At 43.6% G+C, this 12,529-nt stretch overlaps 2 protein-coding genes across 2 annotated transcripts in view; one reads left to right on the forward strand and one right to left on the reverse strand.

Annotated features, from left to right (window-relative positions):
• The window catches only part of CLSTN2 (calsyntenin 2), a 771,758-nt gene that overhangs the window by 55,222 nt on the left and 704,007 nt on the right, over nucleotides 1-12,529 (forward strand). The gene's annotated exons all lie outside the window — the stretch shown is intronic.
• The window catches only part of LOC127056346 (uncharacterized), a 502,054-nt gene continuing 494,914 nt past the window's right edge, over nucleotides 5,390-12,529 (reverse strand). Inside the window, exon 3 of the mRNA XM_050964095.1 lies at nucleotides 5,390-5,505. Within this exon, the coding sequence (XP_050820052.1) occupies nucleotides 5,409-5,505 (97 nt within the window). The 3' untranslated portion in view covers nucleotides 5,390-5,408. The remainder of the gene's footprint in view (nucleotides 5,506-12,529) is intronic.

Consider the following 12,529-nt stretch of genomic DNA (forward strand, 5'->3'; position numbering starts at 1 on the left):
GTAATAAGTTTAACATAACCAATCAGCATAATTTATGATTCACCCATTAGTCCTTCAAGCTTATAATATGTTCTCTTTTATGGGTGGAACTAATCATTTCATTTTACATTATGGAGCCTGCCCTTAAATATTTTTACACTGTTTACAGCAAATATATAAAATCTTGGAATTGTTTCCAATCCTTCCACCCCTCTCCCCAAAAACTGTAAGTTCTGTTCATTTAAATGTGGAGAAATAAATTTTAGATGCTGTTGATAGAAGAGCATATACAAAGCCATATGGAGATGATGCACAGCTCAAAGAATTTCACATACAAAATCAAAAACTAGCTTTGAACGTGGGAGCCAAGTGTATATCCTTATCTTGGCCCTTTTTTATGTCCCCCCCAGCTGGTGCAAAACATTTGTTCAATTTGTCCAATAACTTTAACATAGCATTGCACTTCATTGCACAGAGACAATGAATAAAGCAAGTAGAGTGTTATTTTAGATATTAGATAATTCCTGATTATTGTTTTAGCATTGTCAATAGAATATTTCTGTGTAATGAAATGGACAGTGAAGAGGGACTTAAGGTGAGGAACTTTATAGGCTTATGATTAGGGCCCTCTTTTGATAGTTATCCACTCATTCAGTTTTATATTCCCATTAAAATAATAGCCCATTGCTTTTGAATGTAGTTTGTATATATAAGCAGTTGGATCATGCCTTTCCATGGAAAGTCAAAAGTGGTCACGGGAGGGAGAGAAAAGCAGTTTCTTCAGAATTCTAGATTACACTGCTTCTCAACTAATATCTCTGTGAGTGCTTTGAATTTTATTTTTTATGAAGTGAGAGTGTAAAAGCAGGAATAGTTAATACTTTAGTGAGCTCTGCTAGCACATCCCTCTCCTGTCTTGCAAGACTGCTGTTTTTTAGCCATGGATCTTTCTAGAGAATAACCTGTTTGTGTTACTGATTTCTGGTTTTGTTGTGGTATGATTCTCCATGGGAGTAAACTTAAAATTGCACAGTCCTTTCACTTGTGTCCAGTGCAAGCCTATTGTCTTATGCACCATTATGAAGCTATTTGTTTTCTTTCAGTGTGCTGATGTACACTTAATTCAACTTTGCTGTGTACTTAAAATGGGCTTTGTGGCCATGAGGCTGGCAAATGGCCTTGTGTTGAGTGTGGAGGTCATAATGACTCAGGGAAGTGAATTAGGCAAGAGCAGTGCTGGGGGGTGACAGTGCAGGACTCACCCTGTGGCACCTCCTGCTGGTTGTCTCAGGGAATTAGTATTTCCAGCCTCTGGAGCACCCTTTGTAGGCTGGTGTCCTGCTGCTGCTGGCCCTCCTGTGTTCCTCCCAGTGCCCCTTATCTTTTGGGTGTTATCCTCTAGCAATCCCCCGGCAGTCTCAGGGTCTCCCCACCCAGGAGAACCCCCCCCCCAATCCCCACTTTGCCTCAGTCATGGGCTACTTCCAGTAACCATCTAGCCCCCAACTCACTGGGCAGACTGCAGTGTAAAAGCCACTCATCATAGGCAAGAGGGGTTTTGGACCTGCTGCCTCTCTGTCTACCCGTGGGCTGCCCCCTGCAACCCCAGTACCTAACTGGCCTTCCATTAGGCCACAGCCTGGGGGGGGTTCCAGGCCAGAGCTCCCCAGCTTCCTTGGCCCTCCCCCAGCCCTGCTCCACTCCTGGTGCCTTCTCTCAGTTCCCTGCAGCTAGAGTCTGTCTCTGGCTTCTTGCCCCAGCCCTCTTATAAGGGCCAGCTGGGCCCTCATTAAGCCAGCCTCTGCCTGATTCGGGCATGGCCCCCAGTTGAGGCTGCTTTCCCCAACCAGTCCTGCTTTTCCTTCCCTGCCACAGCTCTCTCCCCGGGCTGTTTTAAGCCTTTTAAGGCAGACCCTTCTACAGGGGGCAACAGCACAATAATAGCCTGATAAGATAATAAGAGGCTTGGGGTGGGCATACCAGCTGATGAGAGAGAAATCAGTGGTTATAGTGCTGATGTCCAAAGTCTCACCTGGGCTGTCTAAAAAGTCCAGTAGAGCTAAAAGGAAATCAGCTATACCAGTAATGTTGCCTCTTTCTAATGTGTATAAAAGGAGAGCAGCTTGTGTGTCTAAATGAGCTGCCCTTCAGTACCACGGCCTGTCATACTGACCAATATTGTCTCATTATCTCCTTATTGGTCTGTATGCATCTGTTCTCTCTCTTGTTTGTACCTGTAAATTCTCAGGATAGGGACTGTCTTTTTGTTCTGTGTTTGAATGGTAGTTAGCACAATGGGCTCCTGGTCCATGATTAATGCTCCTAGGTGATTCCGTAATACAAATAATAATAATACAGGTGTTCTTTATACTTTAGCCTACTATGTACCATACAATATGTTACATTTTGATAATTTAAAATACTTGCTTCTCATGTCTTTAAATGTCTGCTACAAAAGTATATGAAGAGTCTCTCCTATTTACCTATGTAATTTAAACAAATTTAAGAAGAGTGCTGTGCACGCTTACAAAGGATATCAATGTCTTATTGCTTGGTTTTTAATGCTGTTATAAACACTTTGGTGATTCATTCTATTTTCTGTTGCCAAAGGTAAAATGTGCATCTTCAACTTAAAAAAAAAAAGCATTAAAATACTTTGCATATGACAGAGATGTTTCCTTTTTTGTAAGCAAGTATAATATCTGTCTGTTTGAAAACGCAATGGCACCAGCCTGGAGTGATTTGTCATGAGAAATGAGTGTAGTGATAGAAAAATTGATATTTTCTTTGCTTTTCTTTGTCACGCTTAGCAGTAAAAAGGGGTTGGTGATTTCTGGATATTAAGGTTGAATGACAAAGCTGCTTGTCTTGCTGCAAAGGAATGTTAAATATGATATACTGTACCCTATTTTGCTAACTTTACCATGTGTGGTATTTCTGTTAGTTGTGAAGTTAACTCTTTCCTGTTTTCTCTCGAAGAAGAAATGAAGTATACTGACCCATATTTAAATGCACAAAATAAACAGGATGCCCTCAGCAGGAGAGGCAAGGTTTCTGACCTCTAAAACTATCTGAAGAGACTTGTTAGAACTATGGTTTCACTAGCTGAGCAGCATAAACCTCACTTCAGATGGAAATGATACAACTAGTTCTGTGATCCCCAGAGAGGAAGGGCAGGGAGAACATATAAAAACAGTGGAATGTAGATAACTCTGATCACTCTATGAAAAAGGTAAAGTTCAAATTTCCTTTGGACAAGGCTTAAAGAGCTTTGTAACCTAGATAATCCATTCTGAAATGTTGCACAGACGTGCTTATTTTTAAAGAAGTAGTTAGTGAATACCGTTGCTTAATTAAGCAAGCTCAATATTCCTCAGCATAGTAAGAATCCTACATTGTGTCTTCAGTCTGTTCACAGCCTTGGTAGCAAAACTGTCAGTCGTTAGCCAGAATATGCCCCTTCTGTTGCAGAGCCTGCCAATTGAAATGACTTCCAGGGCTATTATGAACACTGTATCTCTCTAAATGAATAAAATCTTGTGATTACATTTGTCATAGGTTTCACTCCCACTCCGGACTTCAGAGTACAGATATGAGGACCTGCATGTGAACCCCCTAAACTGAATTACCAGCTTAGATCTGGTTTTGCTGCCACCACTCCCAAGTACTAACTCCTCTGGGTAGTCTTGAGAGACTTCTTCACCCATTTCCTGGTGAACACTGATCCAACCCCTTGGATCTTAACACAAGGAGAATTTAATCATCCCCCTTCTTTTCCCCCACCGATTCTTGGTGAGTCCAGATCCAATCCCCTTTGATTTTTCCTTGTGTTAGAATCCATCACGTTCTTAAAAATAAGACTTTTTATTAAAGAAAAGAAGTAAAAGGAGAAAAAAAAACCTCTGGGAGAGATTAGCAAACCAGCTCCTCTCACAGACAACAGATTCAAAACACAGAGGATGTTCCCCTGGGCAAAACTTAGTACACAAAAGAATTCCCAATTTGATTATTCCTCTAATTGCACAAAGACAAAGTCACAAAAGAAAAACATAAAACTATTTATTTTTTTCTAAAACTTTCTATTCTGATAAGAGGATGGTTCCTTGATCTTTTCCACTCCAGCTGAAAATGAAACTGACCAAGACAAAGGGAACTTCCCTCCTTCCTTTTGAAACATCCTGTCCCCCCATGATTCCTCTGGTCAGGTGTCAGCTAGGCTAGGTGAACTTCTTAACCCTTTACAGGTAAAAGAGGCATTAACCCTTAACTATCTGTTTATGACAACATTGCTAACTTAAACTATGAAAATACCTGCTAGAATGGACTGAGTACAGGAGAAGCCCAACTCTTTACCTTATATTGCATGTCTCGTATATATAACCCTCTGATCAATCTAAATATCAAAGGATTTTTAGGCTTTTTATCTCTTACATAGAGAACAAATAATGAGCTTGATCTCCTGAATTTTTTAAGTTTTGGCTTGAAATAGTTGTCATTTGGACAGACAGCCAAGGTATGCCATAGCTTTCATGTTGGGCTTGATGGTTTGGGGCAGAAGAAGTGTATGACTCTTTCTGTTTTGTGATGTAATGGATATGAGGGCAAATTCATGGATGACTGCTGAATTGGTCATGAAAGCTACTTTGTCAGCATAAAAAAACACTGTACTGGGGCCCAATGGACAGAGGTCCTAATTGCAGTATTCACCATTATACTGTAGCTAATTATCAGGACATAATTAGCTGCAGTATAGTGTTATAGAGTTTACGCATGTCCCTTTCACCTTATGATGACCCACAAGCAAGACCCCAATTAGTTTCTTTGATACCATGAACTAAGTGCACCTACTTAGTGTCTTATGGTTAGTGATCACTTACTTAATTCCTTTAATTAAAAAAAAAACAACCAAAAAACCCTCCTTATGAACCATTAAATTATTACCTACTCAATATAATCAGTGGCAGTGGTAATGCCAAAAATAACAACTGAATTCCCAACTCATTATATATAGGACAATAGATATCCTAAATGAGTGCGAATTGGTAATTCATTTTAGTGTTTTTTCTGTATTCTTGCATTTCATATACAGCAGCACAGCCTAGCCAGGGAACTCATCCTTGTATTCACTCAAGGGGGCATATAATTTTACAGGACATTTGAACATTTCGGCTTTTTAAAATTGAAAACTGTTTCCATGGAATGGAAACTTTAAAACTGTTACTTTTAAACCATTAATAATTTCTTTTCTTTCAAAAATGTCAACACAAGGATATGTAAAAGCAGCAGAGAGTCCTGTGGCACCTTATAGACTAACAGACGTTTTGGAGCATGAGCTTTCGTGGGTGAATACCCACTTCGTCAGATGCATGTAGTGGAAATTTCCAGGGGCAGATATATATATGCAGGCAAGCTAGAGATAATGAGGTAGTTCAATCAGGGAGGATGAGGCCCGGTTCTAGCAGTTGAGGTGTGAAAACCAAGGGAGGAGAAACTGGTTCTGTAATTGGCAAGCCATTCACAGTCTTTGTTTAATCCTGAGCTGATGGTGTCAAATTTGCAGATGAACTGAAGCTCAGCAGTTTCTCTTTGAAGTCTGGGCCTGAAGATTTTTTGCTGCAGGATGGCCACCTTAAGGTCTTCTATAATGTGGCCAGGGAGGTTGAAGCGTTCTCCTACAGGTTTTTGTATATTGCCATTCCTAATATCTGATTTGTGTCCGTTTATCCTTTTCCGTAGCGACTGTCCAGTTTGGCCGATGTACATAGCAGAGGGGCATTGCTGGCATATGATGGCATATATTACATTGGTGGACGTGCAGGTGAATGAACCGGTGATGGTGTGGCTGATCTGCTTAGGTCCTGTGATGGTGTCGCTGGTGTAGATATGTGGGCAGAGTTGGCATCGAGGTTTGTTGCATGGATTGGTTCCTGAGCTAGAATTACTATGGTGTGGTGTGCAGTTACTGGTGAGAATACGTTTCAGGTTGGCAGGTTGCCTGTGGGCGAGGACTGGCCTGCCACCCAAGGCCTGTGAAAGTGTGGGATCATTGTCCAGGATGGGTTGTAGGTCCCTGATGATGCGTTGGAGAGGTTTTAGCTGAGGATTGTATGTGAAGGCCAGTGGAGTCCTGTTGGTTTCTTTCTTGGGTTTGTGTAGCAGTAGGAGGCTTCTGGGTACACATCTGGCTCTGTTGATCTGTTTCCTTATTTCCTCATGTGGGTATTGTAGTTTTGAGAACGCTTGGTGGAGATTTTGTAGGTGTTGGTCTCTGTCTGAGGGGTTAGAGAAGATGCAGTTGTACCTCAGTGCTTGGCTGTAGACAATGGATCGTGTGATGTGCCCGGGATGGAAGCTGGAGGCATGAAGGTAGGCATAGCGGTTGGTAGGTTTTTGGTATAAGGTGGTGGTAATGTGCACGGTGCAACCATAGTAACTCTAGCTCAGGAACCAATCCATGCAACAAACCTCGATGCCAACTCTGCCCACATATCTACACCAGCGACACCATCACAGGACCTAACCAGATCAGCCACACCATCCTGCAGCAAAAAAACTTCAGGCCCAGACTTCAAAGAGAAACTGCTGAGCTTCAGTTCATCTGCAAATTTGACACCATCAGCTCAGGATTAAACAAAGACTGTGAATGGCTTGCCAATTACAGAACCAGTTTCTCCTCCCTTGGTTTTCACACCTCAACTGCTGGAACAGGGCCTCATCCTCCCTGACTGAACTACCTCATTATCTCTAGCTTGCCTGCATATATATACCTGCCCCTGGAAATTTCCACTACATGCATCTGACGAAGTGGGTATTCACCCACGAAAGCTCATGCTCCAAAACGTCTGTTAGTCTATAAGGTGCCACAGGACTCTCTGCTGCTTTTACAGATCCAGACTAACACGGCTACCCCTCTGACACAAGACAAGGATATGTTGCCCCTCAAAGTGAAGTCAGTGAAAGAACATCTCCAGTTCGTTGTCTGCAGCAGTAACCTAAAGAGAAATAAAACCAAAAGCAATTTTTTTCAAGGTGAATTTAATTCTCAGGAAAGGTGGTAGATTAACAGCGCTAGATGTTGAACTCTGTTTAGCCATATAAAAAAATGCAGTGGCAGCAGTGCAGACGCTCTCATTTCCCTGTCACTGTGTTTCATGCTTTTTCAGGAGAGTCCATCTGCAGATGCTGATTCAGTTCTTAGCCTCTCTGCCAAAACTGCTAACTGGGTAACAAAGGAATAAATGACGACCTGTCACTGGCAAGATTATTAACTCATTTCACAGAAGATGCTGAACAGCCAGCCATCAGCTGATAATGACTTTCTGCCACTACTGAGCTGTGTCAGACTTGAACCAGTTACCTAGAGGTGAAAGTCTTTTATCCTATTACCTGCCTCTTGAGCCTTTCTCCTAAAAGCACTTCAGTAATACTTTTGTATGTACAATTACCAAGTTGTTATGAGAGTTCACCTTGATTTTTGTCTGTGCTAGTGTCTAATGTTTATATTTCTAATTCAAGAAGTCTAGTAGGGTTGTGGTACATATTGCAGTGCTGTCTAAGAAACATGAAGTTGGTTACACCACATGGCATACAAAAGAAAGGGGTTAGGATTCCTCCTGTCTCAGTAAAGGATTAGAAAACATGCCTTATACGATAGACTCAAGAAGCTCAATCTCTGTACTTTTACAAAGAGAAGTTAAGGGCAGGGCTGCTAGAACAGTTTGTGTGCTGAGAGCTTGGGTGCTGAGAGTCATTGAACCAAACTGTAAACCCTGATGGAAGCCACTACAAGCCAGGGGGTGCAGCAGCACCCCCAGCACTCCTAGTTCCAGCACCTATGATTGAGGGGTGACTTGATAACAGTCTAAAGTGCCTACATGGGGAAATATTTGTTAATGAGCTCTTCAGTCTAGCAGAGAAAGGTATAATGTAATCCAGTGGCTGGAAGCTGAAGCTAGACAATTCAGACTGGAAATAAGGCAGAAATTTTTAAGTGAGGGTAATTTAAGCATTGGAACAAGTTACCAGGGATGCGGTAGATTCTCCATCACTGGGAATTTTTAAATTGAAATTGGATGGTTCTCCCCGCCCCCCCCCGCCCAAAAAAAAAATCTGCTCTAGGAGTTTTCTGAGGGAAGTTCTATGGCCTCTGTTGTACTGGAGGTCAGCCCAGCTAATCACAGTAGTCCCTTCTGGCCTTGGAATCGAGGAACACCTCATGCCTGATGATCCATTAGATCGTATAGGAAGTAACAGTTTGCCTACATAATTAAGGGGCATATATTTCCCTCTCTGTCTTCATCTCACTGTGTCTGCAGCTCTTATTGATCTCCTTAGAAGATGTGTATGTGGATCAAGGATTGCACATGGCTCTCAGGATACCACATGTTAATATCGGGGGTAGCCATGTTAGTCAGGATATGTAAAAGCAGGCAAGAGTCCTGTGGCACCCTATAGACGAACAGACATTTTGGAGCATGAGCTTTCATAGGTGAATACCCACTTCACCGGATGCATGTAGTGGCTCCGATGAAGTGGGTATTCACCCACAAAAACTCATACTCCAATATGTCTGTTCGTCTATAGGGTGCCACAGGACTCTTGGCTGCTTTCATATGTTAATAGTGCTTTGGGGGAAGGATACAGAATATTGGGTATATGAAGGGAATACTCTTGACACGGTTGCCTGATCAATACAGTGCATACTGCAAGGAACTACTGGTACAACAAAAGAAAGTAGTTACTTCAAAAGGAGGAAAAATGGTTTTGGGTTTTTTTTAAGCACATTTTTTGTATTTGTATTAGTTCTGCAACTGGGATTTCAGATTTACAGCAGACTCCGCCTCAAGAAAAATGTTGCTTTAGTTTATAATGTTTTGCAGTCCTATAACACTTTTTGCATCTGAGACTCTTAAAGCTCTTTTCAAATATCGGTGAACTATGCTTTGCGGTATCTGTGGAAATAAATATTGCTATTAACTTTTTACAGCAGGTGAAACTGAGACACAAGGAATTCAATTAGGGCCTTGTTTTTACAAGTATTCAGCACCCAGATCTCTAGGGCCTTATCCTGAGTAGAATTTAAAGCTGTAATATTAGCTGGTTAAATTCATACCTGGACTTTAACCTGACTAGTTCAGCACATGTTAAAAGCAGTGGGCCTTGTCTATACTAGACTATTACAATGTCTTAGCCAGCATGTGATGACATTACACCTTTAAATCCTACAGTAGACAATGCCCAACTGAAGTCAGTGGCACCTCTGGGTGCTCGATACTTTTGAAAATTAGGCCCATAGTAACACCCTCAAGACTCCACAGAGGGTTTGTCTAGATTAGGGAAAGAGTTGACTAACCCTGCCCTACCCATTATCTATTTAACTAATTTAGACAGGTTAATACCTTTTGCTTCAATTTAGCTAATTGAGGTAGAACCTAATGGGAGACTAGGGTCAAGCTTGAATAGCTAAACTGAAGTACAAAGTGTTCACCTGCATCTACATTAGGGAAATGATTGTGATATGGTTAGAGTTAGCTAATTCAAACTGACAGGTTTCAGAGTAGCAGCTGTTTTAGTCTGTATCTGCAGAAAGAATAGGAGTACTTGTGTCACCTTAGAGACTGAGGCCATGTCTACATCTAAAGTTTTGCAGCGCTGGTTGTTACAGCTGTATTAGTACAGCTGTATAGGGCCAGCGCTGCAGAGTGGCCACACTTACAGCAACCAGCGCTGCAAGTGGTGTTAGATGTGGCCACACTGCAGCGCTGTTGGGCGGCTTCAAGGGGGGTTCCGGGAACGCGAGAGCAAACCGGGAAAGGAGACCAGCTTCGCCGCGGTTTGCTCTCTCGTTCCCGGAGCCACCCAGCAAACCGCAGGGAAGGAGACCTGCTTGCTCTGGGCTCTGGGAACGAGAGAGCAAACCGGGAAAGGAGACCCGCTTCGCCGCGGTTTGCTCTCTCGTTCCCGGAGCCCAGAGCAAGCAGGACTCCTTCCCTGCGGTTTGCTGGGTGGCTCCGGGAACGAGAGAGCAAACCGCGGCGAAGCGGGTCTCCTTTCCCGGTTTGCTCTCTCGTTCCCGGAGCCCAGAGCAAGCAGGACTCCTTCCCTGCGGTTTGCTGGGTGGCTCCGGGAACGAGAGAGCAAACCGCGGCGAAGCGGGTCTCCTTTCCCGGTTTGCTCTCGCGTTCCCGGAGCCCAGAGCAAGCAGGACTCCTTCCCTGCGGTTTGCTGGGTGGCTCCGGGAACGAGAGAGCAAACCGCGGCGAAGCGGGTCTCCTTTCCCGGTTTGCTCTCGCGTTCCCGGAGCCACCCAGCAAACCGCAGGGAAGGAGACCTGCTTGCTCTGGGCTCTGGGAACGAGAGAGCAAACCGGGAAAGGAGACCCGCTTCGCCGCGGTTTGCTCTCTCGTTCCCGGAGCCCCGAGCAAGCAGGTCTCCTTCCCTGCGGTTTGCTGGGTGGCTCCGGGAACGAGAGAGCAAACCGCGGCGAAGCGGGTCTCCTTTCCCGGTTTGCTCTCTCGTTCCCGGAGCCCAGAGCAAGCAGGACTCCTTCCCTGCGGTTTGCTGGGTGGCTCCGGGAACGAGAGAGCAAACCGCGGCGAAGCGGGTCTCCTTTCCCGGTTTGCTCTCGCGTTCCCGGAGCCACCCAGCAAACCGCAGGGAAGGAGTCCTGCTTGCTCTGGGCTCCGGGAACGAGAGAGCAAACCGGGAAAGGAGACCAGCTTGATTACCAGAGGCTTCCTCCTTCCACGGAGGTCAAGAAAAGCGCTGGTAAGTGTCTACATTGGATTACCAGCGCTGGATCACCAGCGCTGGATCCTCTACACCCGAGACAAAACGGGAGTACGGCCAGCGCTGCAAACAGGGAGTTGCAGCGCTGGTGGTGCCCTGCAGATGTGTACACCTTCAAAGTTGCAGCGCTGTAACTCCCTCACCAGCGCTGCAACTTTCTGATGTAGACAAGCCCTGAGGGTATGGCTACATTTGGAATTTCAAAGCGCTGCCCCGGCAGCGCTTTGAAGTGTGAGTGTAGTCAGAGCAGCAGCGCTGGGAGAGAGCTCTCCCAGCGCTGCATGTAAACCACATCCCTTACGGGTGTAGCGTGCAGCGCTGGGAGCCGCGCTCCCAGCGCTGCTGCCCTGATTACACTGACGCTTTACAGCGCTGTATCTTGCAGCGCTCGGGGGGTGTTTTTTCACACCCCAGTTGCAGCGCTGTAAAGTGTGAGTGTAGCCAAGGCCTAACAAATTTATTTGAGCATAAGCTTTCATGGGCTACAGCCCACATTTTTGGATGCATAGAATGGAAGACACAGAAAGAAGATATTTATACATACAGAGAACATGAAAAGGTGGAAGTAGCCATGCCAACTGTAAGAGGGCAATCAACTGAGATGAGCTATCAGCAGGAGAAAAAAAACCTTTTGAGGTGATAAGATGACCCATAGAAGGTGTGAGGAGAACTTAACATGGGGAAATAGATTCAATTAGTGTAATGACCCAACCATTACCAGTCTCTGTTCAAACCTAAGTTAATTGTATCTAATTTGCATATTCATGTTCAGTGGTCTCTCTTTGGAGTCTATTTTTGAAATTTTTTTGTTGCAAAATTGCCACCTTCAAGTCTGTCACTGAGTGGTTAGAGAGGTTGAAGTGTTCTCCCACTGGTTTTTGAATGTTATGATTCCTGGTGTCAGATTTGTGTCCAGTTATTCTTTTGCCTAGAGATTATCCGGTTTGGCCAATGTATATGGCCAATTCAAACTCTTTTCCTGGTGTAGGCAAACTCAGAATGCACTCTCTTCGCCTCCTTTGCAACAGGCAGAGCAAACTACATTCCCTTGCACCACCAGCATATAATGAGGCACAGCTGGGGGCGGGGGTTGGCCAGGAAGTTTTTGTACTACCCCTCTTTCCTAGGGGTTTCACTGTAGTTGCCACAGAAACCTTGGCAGCAAATGCTCCCCCTGGGAATGTGCTACAAGAAAACTTATATCCCAGTGTGGGAATTCCCAATAGCAAATTGCCTCTTTTTAAAATGTCAGATGAGTGATATTTAACATTGTTATAAGAGTGTGACTATAGAGCCTCAGTTAAGCCTAAAATTAAAGAAAAGATGATCTTTTAAATTTAACTGATGTTTTTGATGCTTCATTATTCAGTTCTACTTACCTATCTAAATGATTTTTTTTAAAAAAATCATTCTATGCATTTTGCTTCAGTACTTCAAGGTTTTTAACTTCTAGGACTTTTACATAATCAAAGACTTAACAGAGGCAAAAAGATTAATATTCTCTGCAAAAATGTTTTATTAGCAATCATGTGATGGAAAATTGTCTTTTCATAATGTTACCCATGCCTAAGGAGTTTAGTTAATGTTGAGTGTCCACTCACTAGGAATCTTTCTGAAATTTGTTTTGAAAGTGGGTATTAAATATAATCATTCAATATTCCTGTGAGTGTGCTGTGAAGAAGCATAGCACTTCCATCGTAATTCACCATTAAACATGCATTAGCTAATGGACACTGAGAGCCCTATTTGTGAAGGACTTACT

The sequence above is a fragment of the Gopherus flavomarginatus genome, chromosome 8 (assembly GCF_025201925.1).
Source record: "Gopherus flavomarginatus isolate rGopFla2 chromosome 8, rGopFla2.mat.asm, whole genome shotgun sequence".
Taxonomy (NCBI): Eukaryota; Metazoa; Chordata; order Testudines; family Testudinidae; genus Gopherus; species Gopherus flavomarginatus.